General features: G+C 39.2%; 5 protein-coding genes across 5 annotated transcripts; 2 read left to right on the top strand and 3 right to left on the bottom strand.

Annotated features, from left to right (window-relative positions):
- Positions 1-398: 398 nt before the first annotated feature.
- GCK72_018085 (uncharacterized protein) lies at positions 399-4,376 on the bottom strand (the record flags this gene model as incomplete). Its single annotated transcript, XM_053732383.1, has 7 exons — positions 399-453; positions 529-1,658; positions 1,909-2,149; positions 2,501-2,739; positions 2,793-3,051; positions 3,106-3,308; positions 4,242-4,376. The coding sequence occupies 7 exons, from the start codon at positions 4,374-4,376 to the stop codon at positions 399-401; spliced, it is 2,262 nt and encodes a 753-aa protein (XP_053581296.1).
- Positions 4,377-7,890: 3,514 nt separating this feature from the next.
- GCK72_018084 (uncharacterized protein) lies at positions 7,891-8,774 on the bottom strand (the record flags this gene model as incomplete). The annotated part of the gene is made up of 3 exons (XM_053732382.1): positions 7,891-7,965; positions 8,319-8,459; positions 8,715-8,774. 3 exons carry the CDS (start codon positions 8,772-8,774, stop codon positions 7,891-7,893), a joined length of 276 nt encoding a protein of 91 aa, XP_053581295.1.
- Positions 8,775-12,035: 3,261 nt separating this feature from the next.
- On the top strand, positions 12,036-14,450 carry GCK72_018083 (uncharacterized protein; the record flags this gene model as incomplete). The annotated part of the gene is made up of 9 exons (XM_003113897.2): positions 12,036-12,338; positions 12,463-12,760; positions 12,807-12,909; positions 12,968-13,142; positions 13,185-13,491; positions 13,541-13,602; positions 13,656-13,872; positions 14,011-14,201; positions 14,247-14,450. 9 exons carry the CDS (start codon positions 12,036-12,038, stop codon positions 14,448-14,450), a joined length of 1,860 nt encoding a protein of 619 aa, XP_003113945.2.
- A 65-nt stretch (positions 14,451-14,515) lies between these two features.
- Positions 14,516-15,696, bottom strand: GCK72_018082 (uncharacterized protein; the record flags this gene model as incomplete). Its single annotated transcript, XM_053732381.1, has 4 exons — positions 14,516-14,662; positions 14,720-14,815; positions 15,238-15,428; positions 15,651-15,696. The coding sequence occupies 4 exons, from the start codon at positions 15,694-15,696 to the stop codon at positions 14,516-14,518; spliced, it is 480 nt and encodes a 159-aa protein (XP_053581294.1).
- Positions 15,697-18,106: 2,410 nt separating this feature from the next.
- On the top strand, positions 18,107-20,581 carry GCK72_018081 (uncharacterized protein; the record flags this gene model as incomplete). Its single annotated transcript, XM_003113957.2, has 5 exons — positions 18,107-18,270; positions 18,380-18,447; positions 19,611-19,825; positions 19,907-20,161; positions 20,483-20,581. The coding sequence occupies 5 exons, from the start codon at positions 18,107-18,109 to the stop codon at positions 20,579-20,581; spliced, it is 801 nt and encodes a 266-aa protein (XP_003114005.2).
- Between the last annotated feature and the right edge of the window lie 1,507 nt (positions 20,582-22,088).

The raw sequence follows: 22,088 nt of genomic DNA, 5'->3' as shown, positions 1-22,088 counted from the left end.
ATTACAAACATATTATTCAATAGAAAATATGAGTTGAGATATTTAAAAACGATGAGTTTCAAATTGTACATACTTGTTGTGGGTGAAGTTAAATTCAGAAAAGGTACAAGAAGTAGAGCAAGGCACTAAACACGGGCACAGTCACCGATAAGTACATATCAAGAAAGACGGGAAAGTCATAATAATATAGTCAGGTGAAGTTGGTTCTTCACTGAAATGAGATGAAATGGCAAGAGAGAACGAGACTACAGCTACACGAGAACACGAATGAGAAATAATGAAGGGGAACTAGAAGGTGTTCAGGAAAGAATAGAAGTATCAATGAGAATTGATTTAGAATACTAGATTCTAGATACCCGGAACAAGCACTACATGTTTTGACGATGGATAGAATAATACTACTCGACGTTGTTGTTAGACTCCAACGGAAGATCGAACATCACGAAGTTGAGCCTGGAAGAGGAAATTATGATAATGAGTCTATCCGTTATGAGTAATGAAAGTTTTCCTTTCTTCAAAAGAACTCACTTCTTTCTATACTTCAATGCTGGATACAAAGCCAAATACGTTCTCGGCACTTGCCCCTTGTCTCCGTTTTCTTTCTTACACGTCCACCAATTCTTGTCGACTGTATCTTTAGCCAGTACTGTCAACTCATCACCAGCATCGAAACTCAGTTCATCTTCGAATTCTGCTTCATATCCGTAGGCTGCATACACTTTTCCAGTGTTGATGGTTCCGGTTGAGTTGTGAGCAGCGAGCAGATATTTCAAACATCCATCGTAGCCGTCCTCGTCCTCTTCACATTTCTCTACTGGGGTCTCCATATCAGAGAGAGTTGATGCTAGAACGCAACCACCTCCTTCGACGAGTTGTCTGACCATTGGAAGATTGTTACATGAAGCAGCACAGTGAAGTGGAGTCCAACCATCAGAATCTTGGGCATTTACATCCGCGTCGTGCTCGATCAAAAACCGCACAATCTCGTAGTGACCAGCACAAATCGCATTGTGCAATGCGGTAATCCCTTCATCATTGGCTTGTGACACATCCGTCAGTTTAGCAGCACTGCTTCTCACCAAATCAAGCTCTCCTTCGAGGGCAGCATCGAGCAAAAGAGCTAATGGATCGAATTCAATACGCCCTTTGTTCATTTTCTCGTTGGGTCTTCTAAGAATACCTTTGACTGTTCTTCTCTCTGGTGCAACTTCCATCTCCAAATTCTGTCCATCGTCCGAACGGGTGGAGCATGAACTGGCATCTTCTTCTGTCGTTGTGTCACTTCCCAACGTCATTTGTTCAATTGGTAATTCTAGATTGTTAGGAGAAGTTGATGGTGTAATTTCTTGTTGTTTCAATTCAGTATTAGCAACTTCCTCAGCGTAGGTTTCTGAATTCACAGTGGTCGGCTCTTCTTGAGAAGTTGGAAGTTGTGGAATGAAGTGAGTTCGTCCACGACGTTGTTCATCAAGAAGTCTATGGATCATCTCAGCTTCCGACATCGATGTTCCTTCTGATGCAGCCCACGAACGACGTTTGGTGGCTTTCAGAGAATCAGATCGAAGTGATACCAAATCGGTCTTTCCACTTCTGAGACGCGACTCGTCGAGACTGTCTCCGAATGATGTTGGGCGCTCGACAGATGGGGAATCACGGGTCTGGAAATAGAAAGCTTGGAAACTCTGGAACCAAATCAATAGGAATCGAAAATATTCTAAGAATGAAATGAAAATGTGCCAAATCGAATTTTGACAACACTAAATATGCAAATGCGGAAAGAGAAAGAATCGACGATATAATGTGATGACGCATTATATCGTTTGGTTTTTTCCGCACTGTTATCGATATAGCGTATTTTCATTTCGTTTTGATCTGTGAGATTTTACAAAAATAAAATAAAATCCGTACCATAGTTGAGGAGTTGATCTTCTGCTCAAATGAAGGTGGTGCAAAAGTGATTAAAGCAGGAGCCTTTTGTGAAGTTGAAGAGGACGATGGCGGACTGAGGCTTGGATGAGGATCTTTTGGAGGTGACGGACTCGTATCCACATGTTTATGTTGGTTCTCTTTGCTTGGTGCCAAATATGATGGTTCTGACGGAATCTTGTTAATTCCAGCCCCATCAATCGAATCATAGCTGCTGTTGTTGCTGCAAAGCAATTAAATTTGAAAAGGGAAATCGTAAACAAGAGAATAATTAATCTTGCTGTATTAATGTTTCTTCCTCGACATTCACAGGATTTGATAAGAAAGATAACGAGGGTTCTCTTCTTCTTCTTCTTCTTCTCCCTTTTCCTATATTTTAACCGGTTTCAATTTCAAAATGCAAAGCAAAACAACATCAAATGAGGAAACACAAGTTCGTTTCTATAAAAACTAGTTTCTGATTTTGTAGAACTAACTCTATTTCAAAGAAACCATTATTCTTGATTGACACATAATGTGTACTGATCAACCTAATTAGTTTGTTGTTTGAAGTACAGTACTTATTTCTACTCACCAATCGAGAATTTCTCTTTTGTCCGCGAAATCATCAGACTTCACCATTTGTGGTGATGCCTGTTGTTGTTGGGTGTTGACAACTTGGAAGGGTTCCACAGAAGCGCGCGGTCGCACAATCTCTTGAACTGGCACTTGATTTGTTGCTCGAGCCAGATGAACTTGTTGTTGCTGCATTTTTCGTTGCTCAACAAGAGCTGCAGCAGCGGCCGTTTGACGCCTTCTGTACATTTCTTCTAGCTGAAAAATAAAATATAGAACTTTATACTCGAAAACAGATTTTAAAAACTTACGTGTCGATTCAAGGATTGTGCCCTTATTGAAGCATTGCGAAGTTCCAGTTGTGCTTCTTTCAACACTGATCCTTGCACTGCCAGATCTTTTTCTCTGCCGTGATTCTTGTCACGGAGCTGTGTCGTCTCGTGCTCGAGCTCTCTGAGTCGTCGTAGTTCGGTCTCCTCATCGGCGACTTGTCTTCGAACAGCTCTGACTCGTTGCACAATTTCAACCGATTGGGGTTTCACTCCATAATCGGCCGTTGTTTCAGAAGACCTTAAAATATTCAAGTTCAAATTAATTTCTTGATAAAAAAAGAATTAAAATTACATCTGAAACTGTGCATTTGCCGGGATATTTCGTTTGATTTGAGAGGCCATCGTCGGTTGCACTTGCATCGTTGGAATAACATGTTGGCGGTTATTAGGAGCCGAGAACATCATTTGGTTCTGATGATGATACTGATGTTGTTGGGCCGATGCTTGCTGGTGTGGTGGAGGTTGAGCGACCACCCGAACCGGCGGTTTCGACATCTGCAAGAAACGATGAAATTAGAAGATTTATAGTAACTGATTCATCGTTTAATAGGAGACAGACTGGAACGAAGGACAAATTACTTCTGATAAAATGATATCAGAAGGTCAAACTGGGAGAAGAAGAAGACACGCATTCCAATGATTATAGTGCCAGTAACGGAGGAATTCAAAATAATGGAAACTACTATGCAATCGAATGCAGCTGCTTCTCACTGGATTATTGTTTTCCGGGACCATAAATCATTGGGGAGGAAGTTTGAACAACTCATTGTGGTGAAAAGAGAAGACATATGTATTGGTTTTATGAAAGAAATTGGGAGTAATAGAAAAAATTTAATGGAATCGAAACTCTCAATCCAGAGTCTTTGGTCTCTTCAACGACGAAGTCACACGCTTTAGAAAAGCAGTAAAGACTGAAAAAGAATTCAGATCAGATGGACTTACGAGGGATATCATTTACTCCGAAGAAACAATCGATCAGTTTAAGAAAGTTGTCACTCAAAATCTGACGCACAGAAAAGTGACAAGTATGAGAAAATGAAGATAGGAGAAGAAGAACAAACCAAACTTTTTATTTCTAGATTATGATGATAGGGCGTTGTGGGCGGAGTCGAGAATAGGTTTAGGTTCTAATAAAAGAAGAAAAACAGCTAAAAAATAAATCAGGAGAGAGATATAGTGACTGGCGGGTACATCTTGTGACGAGTAGGGTGATAATGAAGATGTGACAGAGAAAAAATGGGGGAAAGTGAACTTTTTACGACCACTCTCCCTCTCATAAATTTGTCCTGTTTTCAGACATTTTTTCATTGACGTCCGTCTTCTTGACGGTTGCGTCAGACATGTTAACACGAAAAAATTTGTGGAAAGGACAAAACGGAGGACAATTTCGAAGACGTGGAACAAATTGTGAACTAAACTAGGACATACGACTTCGACACGCTTCATCACCTCCATTTGGTAGCATCGTCTTGCGTAATCGTCAGAGGAAATCGGCGACAACGAGGAGATGTGGGAGGAGAAAAAAGGACCCAGAAGTTTTATTATTACCTCCTCCTCCTTCATCTCCTTCTACTTTTTATTTCCCCCGTTTCCTCAGCTTTTGCGACCACATGCGCGACGCGCATATCTCCTCTATCTATATTCCCTATCGTTTGTGAAGACTAGCGCAGCTTCGCGTTGCGTCGCTGCAAAAGTCAAAGCCAAACAACAGGTTTACGAACAGTGTGAAACCTGTAGACGGGGGAAGACTATGGCGGAAAAGACCTGTGATAATACATGTGTTTATATTTGTATCTAATGAATTGGTTCGAAACTGAAAGCTAATTGACAAAATAACGGAGAAAAGTTGTTCGATTTTCGATAAATCGGGGTCGAGCAGGCAAAAAAGGAGTGACGCAAAAGTAGTTGGAAATGGAGGAGAATGAATGAAAATGACCAGAAGACTCGAGTCAAAAAAGATTGCGCGAAGCGATAGAGACCTTCGCCTTCCTTTTTTGGTAGTAGTATTTTGTTTCAGGACGCGGAGACAAGAAATGACGTCCCAGAAACCATTATTATAACACATGACTTCAAAAGGGAGCGATAAGGAGATTTATATCCTCAATTGCTGTTTATGACATTAATTTTAGCAGTTACCATTCAATCGAATTAGTTCGAATTAATTATTTCGGAAATGTTGAACTTATTTTTTCAAAAATAGCATCTATGCCCATAAAATTCAAAAAGTAGATCAATAATTGATGAGTGAAAATGAGAAGAACACACCGTGCGTAATGGGTAATGACGGTGAGTTGGAAGTTCTGCAGAGCCGCCATCGGAGCTTGCCGACGCGCATACGGAAAGCGTAAAAAACAGTCGGCAAGAGTCTACGAGACACAAATATCGTCTATGTGCCGGTGTGCAGCCGCGCGCTTGCGGCTCACCGAGACAATCAAAACAAAAAGAAAAACAGTGAGAGACGGTACGGCATTGGAGGAAACACTCGAGAAATCGAGATGCATATTGCGAGAAGAATCATCGAGGATATAGGAAATCTGGTACTTAACTGAGCTTCATGATCTGATTCTTCCCGGTTTTTAATTGCACTAGAGTAAAGGAACGGTACCGAAATAGAGTATAGGATATTCCTACCTCTGTTTGACCGCAATTATTGGATTAAACCTTGATTCCGATAATCTTTTCAACAGCTAATTCTGGGTTAAACCTTCGAAAATAGGCTTACGACGCGGTGGAGGTGAGAAAAATAAAGATTCGCGTCATTCGATTTACACTTCTGTCTAAAATAGTGAACCAGAAACTATGATGATACTGAATCATCAAGCAAATAATCATGAACAAAGAATAATTATTCACTGATACATTCAGCTTCGAAACAAGGCAAAAGATTCATCGGGGGTAAAAACTCAGCTGGATGCCTCACGACGAAGAACAAGTCTCTTGGAACGAAACGCGAATCGAATCCGTCGTGGTGTTCTGTTCTATTGGAAATCCCGAAAGTGAAACATGTCGTAAAAATGTTGTGTCTGCGTACCCCGATGTTAGGCCGCCAACATTTCACACAATTTGATAATATTGTTGGAAGAAAACACGGATGAATAGAATCCGCGCATTTTCTGGGTTGGAGAAAAGTAAACAGCTAAAAGGAGTAAACTTGATTCAGTTTTAGGAAGAAAACAGAGAATAACAAATAGCTTGAGAAGCTGTTTTGATTTTAATTTCAAAGTCGTCAGTCACCGACAAGTCGCATCAATCGCATACCAAAACGAAGCGATTTGGACAACGATTGTGAAGACTGGTGTATTGAATAGAATAAAAACTATGGAGAATATACTTGAAAGGAATCGGAAAAAAGATTTAACTGGTTCAAGCTGATGGACTAAAAGTCAATAGAGAGAAATGATCGTTGCACTTCGTTACTTTTCACAAGACGCGTTTTATATAACTCAAATCCTTTTCAATTTTCATAATGACAGGAAATAGGAGTGTCAGTTTTAAAAAGAGTTGGCGAACAGGAGGGAAAGGAGAACAAGTGTTTTGAAAATATCATATCACATGTCACATCGGAGCTTGTGGAACTCTTGTGGACCACCGGAAGCGGGCGGAATGAACATTTGGAAAACAGCTATTTCGGCGAATGGATTATAACTGAACTTCACTAGGGTCACCCTCTTGACCGATCAGTTTGAAAAAACTAATAAAAGACGAGTGTTGTAGGAAAATTTCGAGACTTTAAAACTTTCGACAATAAAGACAAGATGTTCTCCCAAGTCGATTGTTTTTACGACCTATTAATGATATCACTGAACAATTTTGGGATAATAACATTTAGTTTTCAGATTACATTCTTGAAAGGAATCTAAAAAAATAAACCGACATCACAAAGGAATACATGATTTACAATTGTACGATTCCAATCAAAAGCTTCACACGTAATACATATCATTATGCATAATGACTTGAAGACAGTCTCGATTACACAAGAAATAGCAACTACAACTTTATGTGACTCTGCCTCTCCACGAAGACCGATGGAATGTAGAAGAAGCCGAGAGAAGAAGCGTATACATAGACACTCACACATGCGTTCACTCTCACAATTGCGCAATTAATTTAGTTGTTATACGCGTCGCCGACGTGCGCAAGACTATGCAATGATGAGAAGCAAACGAGTGAAAAGAGGGAAGTCAAATTTTAATCGAAGATTAATTGGCTGTCTAGTTCTAGTTTTTTCGACCATCTCCCACAACTTCCCACGATCACCTTTTAATCAAACACAACTTAATATAAAAACATGTGTTTTCATCTTGGGTCGGTGGACGAGAAGGAACATGCGTTTTTTTTCAATCCAAGAGTGCGACTGGTGGTCACAGACGGAGACGCAAGATGGATGAAGAAAATGAAAATGAAGAAATACGTCGGAGAGAATCCAAGGTGGGGAAAGCTTGAATGATAAATCGAGGTTAATCGGCAAGGCGCGTAATGCGTACGCTCCACGAATCCTTCGTCTATCTTTCTGAGTCTCCAAAGGTCAGAGTATCTTGCTATGAGAGAAAGAGAAGTCGATGATGATGATGAGAAAATTGTTTCAATTTGTGGAGCGGAGTAAAAGAAGAGAACGCCAATTGGCATTTTCTTTTTCTCTTTTCAATTTGCCGCACGTTGAGCGCTCTCTCCACTATCAATGATATGTGGTGATTAGAAATAGAAAAGAGAAAGCTGTTAAACTATGATGGTGGCATACTCTCACTGGTGGAAAGGGAAAGAAACTGAAGATTTGATTGATCAGGAAGTCAAAACTTGAACACGAGCATCAGATTTCAAACAGATCAATTTCTTCAGAACATGAGAACTTGTGAAACAATCAAAGATAGAAACTTCTCGCAATTTTTATTCGAAAAGATTCCGCGAAACCACGCCTATCATGGGAAACTACCAAGTCAATACCTGATCTTCTTATCTCTTCGTTTTCTAAGCCATCTCTACTATCATAATCTCTGATGCATTCCTATCCGTTTTTGATCTTCCAACCCAGTCTAACCAGGACCTGCGACGCCACTGTATTCTGTGATTTTTTTAATCACGGCGGTCGGGATGCGATGTTTGTCACATCGTGTTTCATAACTGACTTCTGGTCCAACGAATCAACGTGACACTTCAAATCAAATATAGACAGATTTCGTTATTTTCACCCGAAAAAGGTTCTTGAGGTGTTCTTTTCTCATCTTCTCTTCTTCGCAAAGATGAGATGATAGTATTACGACAAATGGAAAAATTCAAAGAATTTTGTTACGATACCGTCCGCAAAAACTACAAATTATCAACAGCTAGCCATCATCCATCAAACGGATAGCTGCTGAGATGGAGAAACCAATGAAATAAAGAATTTCCGTTATCGAGTTTTCTTTTTCAATTTTTTCGAATAAAACGCTCGTCTGCAGGTATTTTCGAATGACTTTCTTCATTTTTCGGTTCCGGGTTCCAGTTTATGTTGAAAATAAAACTTACTCGTGGGTTTGCGGAAATGAACGGAGCCGTCATTGTCGTGTGCGAAGACTTTTTGATCGCTGTAGACATTGAAGAAGTCGGACGGTAGATTGGAGCGGTGGAAACGGTGCGGACAGAATCGGACGAGTGAATCAGTGACACCTGGAACAAAATATAAATGTATGGAGGACAGATGTGATTCATTTTTCAAAATGTTATCCGATTTTCAAAATTTATATGTTTTCAAAAATCTTCAGAAAGATCACAAAGTGTAAAGCACTAATAAAACAAGAAACTTTGAGAAGAATTTGTAGAAAATAATATCATGTGACTTGCATATCCCATGCCTTGTTCCAAAATAGATGGAACTTTTGCTTTCAAAAATAGATTAATGTTCAGAAACGGTGTAGTTCTTACCTGTGTAACACCATTATTGACGGGGTATCCACCACCCCCTCCGCTGCTGGTCGTGACCATCTCGTTGAGAAATGATGTCTGAAACTGTGGAAATATGAAAATTGTGATGTGGAAAATGAGTGGAGTAATGTGAGGCAATTAAACTTGTTAAGTAAATAAAACTTAAAGGACGGAACTTCTATAAATAATTTTTGAAGACTTTGAAAAATACTTGACAGAATTTTGAAAGAGAGCTTTCCTCTTTGTTTCTTTGTTATAAATCGGGTAGGTATTATCTTTTGTAAAGTTCAGTGTTATTAACACCCGTCTGGTATCTGTATTATGCTCTATTATCATATTCGTACTGACTATTTCCTTATCAGCGCTAAGGTGTTAATTGTATAAATTCTTCTCTATAAAATTAGTCGCCCAATTCAAATTCTGATAACTGATACGAAAAAGGAGAAAAAGATGCTTTCCAAAGGCGAGTCGTAACAAAAATAAAGAGGAAGAGGACCTGTGACTGAATGATCAGAGAGGAGCGCGCGCAAGGGAGCGTATGCATGTGTTGGTTCGAAAGATGACGACGAGCCAAAGTAAACACGACCTCTTAGCGATTCGGGTCGTCCCTCTCTTTTCTTTCTCTATTCGCCACGTTTATCACCAAAAGTTTTCTTCTTTTGCGCAGCCTGTATCATCTTGATGAGTAGAGACTTGGCACAGTGCCAGCTGAGTTTGAGATACGCGAAAGAAGATACACAGACTACCAAAGACAGATCGGGGACAGCAGCCTTGAAATGGATCACCGGTAGATTAATGACCGAAATTAGAGAACACCGGTTGAGTGCGGACTAGTATGGTCAAGTAACATAAAAAGTGTAAAGTTGCGAAAACTTCTTCATTCTGATGATCAAATCGTGGGCGATTGGACGAAAATAGGAAGCTGAAGGAGAATTGAATGATGAATAGAGGAAGGAAGAGGTACACTTGAAATAATTCCGAAAGTGGCCTATTCAGTCGAGAATTGGCCGCTTCGGGGGCAGAACAAGCACAGAAAAGGAAAGGAGAAAACTCAATTTCGACGTCGTCTTTCTCTTGTCACTAAACTCTGAGAGGGTCATCAGGAAAAGAGAAAAAAGAAAAGTAGGGAAAAACAATGTTGCAAAACATTGGAATTTTCGATGACGATGGCAACGCCAACAACTATTATATCGAGAAATTTCCAGGCGCGACTGAAGAATAGTAGCACAATTTTGCTATGAAACAAGCTCAAAATGAGAAAAAAATCACAGATGGCATAGAATCGACACTTTCTAGATGTACACCGGGCTTGATTGAATCGAGAGCACCAGCATTGTTTTGTTCCTCACATGACGGAAACCAGAAGAGGAGTTGGAGCTCTTGCTCCCGCACATTTCAATTGTTTGAAGTGGGAACAAGATGGAGGAGGCTGCACTTTCGATGGGGTTGCACAATTGATTGTTTTTCTTTTCTCGATAACACAAAGTAAAGGAGAAGCGCATTAGTGTGAAATATTATTAAGGAAGCGGGAAGGAAATTAAATTAAACTGCGCACCAAAAATAAACAAAAAGAATGAGACAGCCGTCTGAACCCGTCGTTCAAACGGGACCGTTCGACTGTTCGCGTGAGTGAGAGTACAGGAATGGAGGGACGGAAAAGGTGAGCACGGGAGTATGTTAGAGAAATGGAATCGTAGAGAGTAAAAGAATTGCTAGAGAGCACGAAGATTGAAGAGACGCAGTACATAATCGGTTCTGTTGTGTACAGGCAGACGAAAAGGATATTTGTGTGCGTTTGTTGTGAGGGCAGGAAGGTCAGACGAGGGTGACCGTTATTCTAATGAGGCAAAGACTACGAATATAGGTGAGACAAAGACATAGGTGCAAAAGAAATGCGTCATTTTTGATCGGATCGCCGGAAATGAGTGAATATTGTGAATGAGATCTTTATCAGTGAGGAGAAAAGCTAGACATCCAAAAAGTAAACATACACTCTTCCACAAGAGAACGAGCTCATCACTTTGCCAAATAGGGTGCGGAAACGTTTTTCTGAGTTTTTTCTCTGCCGAAAAAAGGAAAGAAAACAGTCTGATGAACGATTTATGTTTGTCTTTCAGCTATCGTTTTCAGTGTGACGCGCAGGAGGAAAGAAATGAAAACGAGGTGGGAGTCAGCTGGTTTCAATGTAGAACATATGTTCTTATTATCGTTTTTAAATAGAAAAAAGAAAAAGAAGCATTCCGATAGATTGCATTGAAAAATTGAGAATTCAGGTGTGAGAAGTGAAAGAAGGACTTCGAAATTTACGAAAGCGGGAGCAGACGCAAATAGTTTTAAAGGCGCATAGTGGTTTTAGTCAATGGGTCTTGAAACGATTCCGTATACCGTAACTGACTTACAGCAACATTTAGTTGATTTCTGGAATATTGCATATGCATCTACCCACGAAGAAAAATTGTACCATTTAATGCATTTTTTTGCAAATTAATGCTATTCACGAATGCAAATTAATGCATTAATCTGCAGTTTTGTACCGTAATCAGAAGCACTGAGAAAATTGTCGGCGCAAAATATCGCAAGCTGGAAATTCCATGCGCCTTTAATTTTTGTGTGGCCGCCCGTAAATCCACTTCGCTTGTAAATCCACACAAAAATCGCCCACACAAAAATTAAAGGCGCATGGAATTTCCAGCTTGCGATATTTTGCGCCGACAATTTTCTCAGTGCTTCTGATTACGGTACAAAACTGCAGATTAATGCATTAATTTGCATTCGTGAATAGCATTAATTTGCAAAAAAATGCATTAAATGGTACAATTTTTCTTCGTGGGTAGATGCAATAGAAAATAAGATTGAAAGAACGAAAATGAACGATTTGAATGGAAACGACACGAAAAGTTATATTTGCACTGAAATCGTCACTGGAAGTCGCATTTTTCTAAAAATCTTTGATATCGGAACGGTTTGGATTCGGATTTGTTTTTGAGATTTCTTTCCTGCTGATAATTTAATCGAGTATATTCTAAAACTATTTCATGTGAAAATACAGATTAATAACAATAGAATAACATAAGTAGTCTCTCTGAAGGAGAAGACTGCAATTCTTGAGAGTAGGTTACTTATCAACTACAGTACTCATATGATAATTTTCAGATTCATGAACAAATTAAATATAACAGGTCGCTGATTCCCTCTCCTCTTTTCCTTCCATACCGTCAATTTAATTAGCAGAAACAAACACAACTTCTTCTCCCAACATCTCTTCTTTTTTCTTCTTTTTCTTCTTTTTCTCTTTCCCACTCTGATAGAAGACGTCAATCGATGTCTCTCCTTATCTCTATTTCTCTTCTTCTATTTCTATTCTCTCTAAATTCTTCTAACCCTTCTAGCTCTAATTTTCTGGATATCGCCACAACTTATCAGGCAGTTGACTACGGTATTGCTACTGACCAGCATCAACAATGTCTTGCATGGAAACTATGGTGGAAGACCCAACAGTCGCTGCAAGACCCATCGCCAACTGAGTTTGATTTGTTGGCTTTGAGAAGAGCAGAAGTTTGGATTAGAAATGAAAATGATGCAGAGAAATATGAAGTTCCAGTGGAGTTGTTGCAAAATTTTACGGTTAGTTTTTCATGTAGTTCTGAGAAAAACCGAGGCTAAACTTCATGAAAAGTACAAAATGAAGAAATGAAACATTTAAAGGAAATTGTTTCAAAATATCCTAAACAAGTTGTTTTATTTGCAGACAATCCGGATAGTCTTCCGAAATGTTTGCCGCCTTCTTCCTCGTGTCCTCCAGATTTCTTCTCCTTTAGCTGCCCGTAGAAGTCGGATTACTCTCGATGTTCTCTGTCAGACATACAACTATTCGGATCCAGAAGTCAATGAACTCGTTCTTACCAACTATGAAGATGCGCAAGCGAATGCCATTGGAATAGATCAACTCTTGTTTCTCGATCATCAATCTGTGATGATAGTGATGCCATCAGCATGTAATTCCAGTGAAAATGATGAGAAAGAGATTGCCAAACAGTATTATTTGGGTGAGTTGAGGGGTGTGGGAAGGGGTTGAATATTTGGAAATTTTAGAAAAATACGGAGATTTTTCATTCAATGTGAGCAATTTGAACATTGAAATGGATAAGTTGCATGAGATGGTTCACGATTTGAAGCCATTGGATCTAATTATGAGGTAATTAGTTTTTAGGATGAAGTACAGTACAGGATTACGGTAGAACATACTTTTTTAGTCAAAACCTTGGCCTAGATTACCAACGACCTCTTCCATCCTCTACAATTCTTCCATTTCTCAAAAAGATAGAGTACGATGCTCGTCAACCACCAACTCTTCACGTGGATGATACTGTAACTGTGAAAGTTGGAATGTCTGTTCAATCTATGAGTAACTTTGAGCTCTCTACTATGGTTTGTTGCTCTTTTCGATGTCATCCAATAATAGTTTTCTAGGATTATGACCTTGATGCATGGGTCCGGATGTCTTGGATAGATCCCCGTCTCCGACATGATCTATCTCGTCCGATTCTTGTCAATGACTACACTTTTCTGAAAATGATCTGGAGACCTGATCCCATATTCACTAATGCTAAATATTCTACATTCCACAAAGTGACTTACCTCAATTTCTATTTGTTCATATTCCCAGATGGAAAGGTTTTCATGGATATGAGAGTCTACTTGAAACCAACTGCAGCTCAAATCGTTTTGTGTAAATATCCACATGACAACCCAGCGGTTTCGTTGAAAATCAGTTCAAGTGAGACTTCGAAATGTTAGGTATCAATCAACTCCAAATAACATTTCAGTGGGATTCACACAAGATGTGGTGAAACTGGAATGGTTTTCCAATTCTAATGACGCAATCAGAGTGAGTTCACATACTAGTTCTGAAATTGTATCTTCTTATTTTTCAACTTTTAGATAGAGAAAAATGTTCGAATTCCTGAATTGAGTATCCGGAATTTACATCCAGACACTTGCAATGGAGTGAGAAAATCTGGAGTGTATTCTTGTCTGGAAGCGAAATTTTATATGCATCGAGAAGTTGGTTATCACATTGCGAACACCTATATTCCAACAGCAATCTGTGTAGTGTTCTCATGGATTTCAGTCTGGTTGCCAGAGGAATTCGTGGAAGGTAAGGGCCTTGAATGGGCGTATCTTTGAGAAAACTCTAGTTGTGCAGAACTACTAAATCTAGATCGGCCTTATAAAAACTTTATAAAAGCCCTTATAAAAATTAGATTAAAAATTTCAGATCTATTTTAATTTCCAGGTCGAATATTCGTATCGCTCACCGTGTTTCTCACACTATCCGCTGAAAATAATTCTGCAAAAGAAGAACTTCCGAAAGTCTCCTACGTGAAAGCCATCGATATCTGGTTTGGATTCACTTCCACCTTTGTATTCGTAACTATGCTCCAAGCTCTTGTTGTCATTTCATTGGAACACAACAGTAAACGTTTGGTTAGCCTCCTCCCATTAATTTCCAATATTCCCTTTGTTTTTCAGAGACTAAAATCTGAAAGCAATCTGGATGGGTATAGTAAATATCAGGTGACCAAATCAATGCTTCTCAGTCGGTATTACCATCGAATGGCTCGACAAATTGACACTTTTTGTAAAGTTATGTATCCGGTGATTTTTATATTATTCTTGATGTTTTATGTGTTTGTTATTACTCAAGGAGATGAGAGGAAGTGCATTAAAAATTGAATTCATAAAAATTATTATTATTATTATTATTATTACAATTATTATTGAATACGAAGTGATTTGTGTTATCTCTTCTTTCCGAATGGTCTGTTCATGTATCCCAACTTTGCCCCAGCTGGTTCAACTCCTCCGTACATTGACCCACCGACAGAATAAATCGGAGTATCTCCTTCAGATGAATCAGGAAGTACATGAAGATACTGTCCCATTCCCTGAAAAAAGGAGAAAAACGGTTGAAGAAATACTCGAAAAATCTAGAAAAAACTCACTTGTTTGTTTCCGTTGGCGGTCATTTCAACCATAGAATAGTAAGGACGAAGGATGCCAAGAAGGTCGGAATCTCCTCCACCAACTAGACCACCAACCTGTAGATTTTCTTCTCTTTACAAACTTTTTTTTGTTAGCAAATAAAGATTTAATGGTCTTTGAAGTTTTGAAGATTTCTTCGAGAATTACGGCATCCGAAGTGTATTCTTCCTGTTGCCAAATAAGTAGGGGTAACTCAAATTTTATTCATAAACCCTGGTAGAAATATTGAATTCATATACCTTACAGAGTCATCAGAGTAGCCAATACCCAAAGTCACACCAAATTGTTTTCATATTTTCTCTCGATCCGACCACATAATTAACAGGTCATCACTTCCACGTATGCCACCTTATGCTACTTCTTCACCAACTTGCTACCATTCAGAATTTCAACTCCGTATGGTATGATTGGCAGGTATATTTCAAGTTCACACCTCATCGACAAAGTGTGAATTTTGGTTGACCCACAACAAAATTACCTCGTCTAAATCCTTCATTCCTTGCTCACTGAATCCGAAGTTATTATCTTTTGTGACATCTTGATCGGATCCTGGTAGTGTATGCTCTTTTTTGTATTGTCGGGGAATGAATTTATCCATCCATTCGTTGTCAACCATTTTCATGAGACTCTCGTTCGTGGATTCACTTTCACCTTTGAATTCTCGGGCATCTGGAAATGAAGAAGTTGAGAACCAAAACTTTGTATTATAATAATTTTAAGTAGATATTTCCTTCCCGGAAAAAATACTTTAAAAAAGTATGCCTTAAAGACATCAAGGCGCACTCTTAATTGAGTCATTTTCAGATTTTGAATTAAAATTAAAACGCTGAAAAACTATGTTTTAGACCCACATACATCTACTCTCAAAAAACAGCTAAAAAATCAACTCACCTGATAAATGAGTTAGTATCAAAATAAAACAAGCGATGAGAAGCATTTTGTGATAATGAAGCTTGAGAAATGATATAGGATAAGATAACATCCATACACACATGCCCTCATTCCCAATCCAGTTTCTCTCAACCCCTCTTATCAAGTGTTCGATTTGAACCTTGAACTGAACCGAACTTGAGAACCGGATTCGTGTGAAACCACGTACTTTTCAAGGAAATCTTGAACGAGAAAACAGAAACAAAACACTTGGAGAAGTGTGAAATCTAGCAAAGAATAATCCCGACTATATTTACTTGGTGTTTTGTCACTTCCGTTGATATGGATCTTCTCACTATGTACCGGCATGTTGATCCATAAAAGGATATTCTTCCTGTTGCTCGGACAGGTGCATGTCACCCTCTTTATAATGGAATTAGTGGTGTTTCTTGTCGGGAAAAAGATGGAAGGATGGAAGAAGACAAGTGACAACTGAAGAGACGATTTGTGAAATATGGAAGGCGACGAAGAACGCCGTGGCAACGTTATGGAAAACTCAACACTTCTTTTAGTTTTGGTTTATTTTGTTCTATTCATAAATTTCAAATGTTTTGTTTTCAATCATCTTCAAGTGTATTTTTGTGGCCTCTTCTGACGTTTTTTTCCCAAAATTTTTTGCAAGATTTTGAGAAAACGTTTGAGAAAAAACGGAGCATACGGTAGGCGTCCTACATTCCTAATATTACCTATTGCTCAAAAAAGTTAAATTATAACTGACCACAACAAGAGTATTTCTTTTGTTATTATGAAGTGTCAAAACATTTTAAAACTTGACAAATGCACTGACCCCTCTTCAGTCAGTACTTGAGAAGTGAGTTCTATTTGAGGTGTTGAAAAGTTTGTTTGATTGGAAAAGAGAAAAGTTTCATTCAAATTTTCTCACGATCTATTGATTGTTGGCTTACCGTTATCAGCTTTTCGATGCTCTGTTTATCAAACTTCTTTTTTCTCACCTTGAACTTTTTTATGGGGTTGTTAGGAGGGAAATGAACGGTGGGGAATTCTAGAGATTGAAGTGTGTGAAATGTTGGAAACATTGAGTGGGTTTCACTTGTAAAATGAACTTCTTCAAGTGTCTGTAGAAATGATAGGTTTAATAAGTCAGAGAGTTTGTTTTTTCTTGTTACGTAATTTGGAGAGTTAGAGGTTATTTGTTCCAGAAGAGAAGACCTGATTTGCATAAATCACGTTTAATTTCTAAATTGTAATCTAGCCAAAGTAATTTACTTATCAGCAGATACCTATCAGTCACATCATACGAAGTTCGACTTGGCGCCTCCTTTGGCAAACTGAATATCTAGAAGTTTCTTGTTTGAGTGGATCGAGAATATCTTGAAAATTTTGATAGATTATTTCGTGGTGTGTTGATCGTCAGGTGCTCCCAAACTTCCAGACATTCAATAACCACACTGGCTCCGATTCCTAGCTTATTGGTTGATAATAAACAAATTCTAAAACGATGATCTTCAATAAGAGCTTCAAAACTTGAAGTTTCTTGAGTCAGACCCAACTTCAGAATCCAAAAAACATCATCCTCTTCCTTCAGACATCTTCATCTTGTGTTCTTCTTCTCTTTGCAACATGACACATTTGCCGCAAAGATCAACATTCTTCAACACAAATCAGACACAGGGGATAACTGGAAAATTAGCACCATTTTTCAAGTTGGCAATTTGGAATCAGAATCACATTCAAAGTCACATGACGATTCTTCCTCCTTCTTCTACTGCTAACTGAATTCAGTCATCTCAAGATTCGGCTTCTCAATTTCATTTCTGAATTTCAGTTTTCGGGGGTTTCCGTCACCAAATTGAAATTGGCAATTAGGTTTTCAAGTGGTTTCTTCCCTTTTTTGCTGCTTCCCATACTACCCTTTCCCCTTCTTCGATACCTCGATCCCCTATTTGTCTTAGTCTCCGCCCCGGCCACCTTCTCGCCCAATCGTCTGTAGAGTGGGCGGGTCCAGTCGTAAGCAAAGCGAGAGGCTGGGCTGAATACGCATGGGAGACACGCACACGGGGGGAACGATCCTCCACAAGCACTCATATAAGAGGTAAATGAGCTCTAAGAGATTCTCTCGGTTTACTTGAAGGGCCACTTTGGGCCCCCGGTCCTCTCCATGACTTTTCAAGTTTTTAACTTAAGTGAGTTTTGAGTAGTTTTCGGGACGGACGCCACTTCCATCCTCCCCTTCACACCCCATCCTTCACATTTTGCGCCCAATCGAGGCACCAGAGCATTAGTTTCTGTCTCTGTTCCAAAAATGTCTTCCCCTCTGAAATATCTCAAACCGAATCCTAACTACTCAACAACAGTTAACTTGAAAAGTCATGGTGAGTCATATTATCCTTTCACTTCTATCGCATTCCTTCTTCTTCTTTTTCACTATCTCATCTGTAATCATTCTTTATTTTAGTATGTCATCTGGTTCATCCAGCTCATCCACCTCAGCTACCGATTCAGTGACCCCGACTTCAGAAGGGTTCACAACCCTATCCATAACAACGCCACCATCCACAGCTGCCCACATGCCATACTTCCAGTTCCAGACACCTCAGGGATACTCCAATGATTTTTCTGCGTATGTTTTATTTTTTTATCTGAATATAGATCACCATTTCCTGGTCTTCTAGAAGACTTTACTTCATAGATTCCACAATTACCTTCATTCAATTATTCTATTTTTTCAGCTACACGCCAAACGCTGCTTACACAACCGCTCCATACCAGATGGCAACGCATTCCCATCTAGCCAATTGTGAGTTTTTTCTTTCTCGACTTCTTCTTCCTTTTCTTCTCACTTTCCCGTTCCTCCAATAATTATAACCCGGCCGTTTCAATAGGAAGAGTTACGCGCTTCGCCTTTTTTCGCAACAATTATTCTTCACACATCACGTCTAGATTCTTCATTGGTTTATTTCAATTCCTTATTATTTAGATTCTCATTATTATTCTTATTATTATATAACATATATATATATACCAAGCGTGCGCGATATAATTGCACAAACCAGAGCTACCGTAGCGTCTAGACTTTTTTCTTCTCCTCTGAGTCAAATATTCCATTTTTTCCCACACAGCTTTTCCCTTTCGCTTAGATCTCTTTCCTGCAAAACATATATAATCCCTTACTCTCTCTTCCTCTACCGGTGCTAAATGTTTGTCTTCCAAAAAACCAAACTCGTCCTACAGTACCCACACACACATGAATTTGGCAATGAACAAGTTTGCCAACCAACTAACTACGCGTTTTTCCTTATTTTTCTTTGTTATACAACAAACAACTACCACTAATATTCGAAGGTGATAGTAGGGGACATTTTAAAAGTTGCGTCGGAAGTGACGTAACATCAGTAATCTACAACACCTACTTGAAACCGTGAGAAATTGCGTGGTGTCTAAGAATAAGGAAAAGGCACATGGAGGTCGAGGAAAGGCATAATGAAACTAGGAGGTACTGTAAGAAAGATGAACATGTGACACAACTAGTTCTAAACATTTATTAGAAGGTCAATCATTTTTGTAGCAAAAAAATCTGTGAATTTTGTTCGACTAATTGAGAATTTGGTCTACTCATAGGGCAATGTACTTCTAGAGTCCATAGTTACTGACAACCCCTTGCTAAGGTTCCAAGCAATTTGTTTAGTCACTGCGCCACGGGGAGTCCAATAGTCAATTGACTGGTAAACGGACCATATTTGGTCAATAGTTTGGCTATGGTGCCATTTTTGTATCGTCGTTGAGACAAGTGTTAGCATACATTCGACGACACGTGCGCATGTGTACTTTTCCTATTGTTTTTGTAAGGGACTACGGAAATTGACGACTTCCGAGTCTTCCATTTTCGATGGCAAAATCTCGCGGATTTTATTGTTCCTATAAATTGCAAATAACGAGTGAAGAATCAATTACTTTTTTCAGTGAATCGCTTTGGAGGAACGACCAATCATCTCAGTTTTGGACTCACAGCGTCACAGAATGTGATGATGTCCTCAATGGGAGGGAGGAGAAAACGAAGAGTTCTATTCTCTCCTCAACAAGTAAACCATCTGGAGCACAAGTTCGGATCCAGCAAGTATTTGAGTGCAGCCGATAGAGAAGCCCTTGCGAAGACAATTGGGTTGACGCCGACGCAGGTTCGTACATTTTGATTGGAGCTAATCAGTCGTCGCCTTGTTTCCGTGATGTTTCTAATTCCTAATTCTTGCCGTATTCAGGTGAAAATCTGGTTTCAAAATCAACGGTACAAGCATAAAAGACAAGAAAAAGAGAAGAAGATGGACGGAGGATGCTATCGACCTGGGGACAGTGATTCCGAAAGAGACAATGACAGCAGTGGATCACTCGGAAGTTCTCCAAACATCAAGAAGGAAGATGATGATGATAGGAAGCCTCCTCCGTCCATGGGAGCATCAGCTCTTGCCGATACCACTTGCATCCCGGATATAACTCCTCAACAATTCCCATATCAGGTTCGTTTCTTTTTATTTTCAAATCAGCTGGACTCTTCACTAAATGAGATTGAAAAGAGAGACAATAATCCTATAGGATTACCATAGGATCGGATCACACACTTGTGACTGTCTCTCTCTATTCTCCTAATTCAATTTGTTCCGTTTGATGGTGTCATCACCTGGGAAAGGGTGGAGACAGAAGCAGATGCACCAATGATTTTTGAAGGACCCACTTCTTCTATTTCTGTGACTGCAGCTGTCCTTTTCCACTCTCAAAGCGAACGCAATCTCGCTCTGATAGACAGTAGATCATAAAATACTAATCCTTTTCTTTTTCAGATGTATCCCTCCAACTACATGTCGCAAGCATTCTTCTATCCAGCTCAATCCACTCCATACCAACAAGCTAATTATAATATTGGATTCCAGACTCTGTAATTCATCTAGAAATTTGCTCAACTTAAATTTTTCTCTCATTAATTTCAAAATCTCTTGACAATGTTCTCTTTCTTTATACTTTTCCCTATGAGCTTCTTCGATTTCACCTTCTCTTCCCTCTTCCAAAAATCCAAATTTCAAACTGGTATGTATTTATGTACGTTGTTCCTGTCTCAACTTTCCGATATTTCTTTCCTGTAATCTTTTCAATTCTATACATTTTTTCAATTTTTCTGAATCTCAGAATAAATCTTTTTTAGATAAGCATAAATAGACATACACCCATTTTTACCGTAATCATCACTCAGAAGACGTGCCATTCTTTTTCATTCTATTCACTCGATGAATGGTGATGAACATGAAGAGGCGCATGTTGTATTGAAAAGAAAAAGGCGTAGTATATTGTTTTGTAGAAAACTGAGTGGAGGTACTTGAACAAGACGTCGACATCATCGGAGAGTGAGGGAAGAAAGAAAAGGAAGAAATGAAGACTTCAGGCAGCAGAAGACGTTGTGCTATGAATCACTGTCACAGGATGTTTCGCTGGTCTAGGTAGTCTGGAATCTTCAGCCCAAAAGGCTTCCTACAAGATTTGGGAACATCTTGACTCTTGATACCCATCTCAAATTAATGAGCATCCGGTCTTAATCCTGTTTTGCCATTACCCCTTGCTTCCAGTCTGTCATCATTTCACACCTCTGGTATGCACAGCCGGATAATCCATAGTTTGATGACAGACAGGCATGTGTTGCGTAACCACCTGTATATACAAAGCTCCCAGAGGGCGAGAATATAAGAAGGATACGTACCGTGACTTTTCTATTCCTTCCGTGGTCTCTCCCTGTAATTATATGATTTGTGTTGCTATGAGTAGAAAGGATCTGCCGACGAAGCGACCAATTACGGGGTCATCAGAGGTTACCGTAATAGACAAAATAACAAAAAGGTGTGAGTATAATGAAGGAGAAGGAGAAGAAGGGAGGTGTCTAATAAATTGGTATTGGCTAAGAAATTAGTTAGATTTTTATTGCAAACAAGAATGTAAATGTCTTCTGATGGTGGAGACAGATTACTATGGATTTCTGAAAATCAAATCATGCTAGAATGCTAGTAATAGTTTTGATAAGACTGGAGATCCTTATCCAAATAATCTGAGTATTCAATAATTACATAACTTTCGGAATCATTCAGGAAGTTATTCCGAAGAATGAGGAACTCTTTAACTCGGTGTCAATGTCGGTGCCAGGGTGCTCTATTTGTTCTTTTCTGGACATACTTGTGCGTGACTAGATACCGTAACCCATAACCGTCCTCCTCACTTTTGCACACACAGAACTGTAAATGGTGCGGAGCACTGTCAAGTGCTTTTCTTTTTGCTCTTTTCAGGATGAAGACAGCGTTCTCAATCGCCGATGACCAACACTTCACACCACATTTACCCATAAACAGAAATAAGTCGGCTGCCTCTAAGAAACCTTTTTCCAGAAGGAGGGACCGTTTATGAAAT

The sequence above is a fragment of the Caenorhabditis remanei genome, chromosome V (assembly GCF_010183535.1).
Source record: "Caenorhabditis remanei strain PX506 chromosome V, whole genome shotgun sequence".
Classification (NCBI taxonomy): domain Eukaryota; kingdom Metazoa; phylum Nematoda; class Chromadorea; order Rhabditida; family Rhabditidae; genus Caenorhabditis; species Caenorhabditis remanei.
Note: the sequence above shows the minus strand (reverse complement) of the source record. Positions and strands in the feature narration are given on the sequence as shown.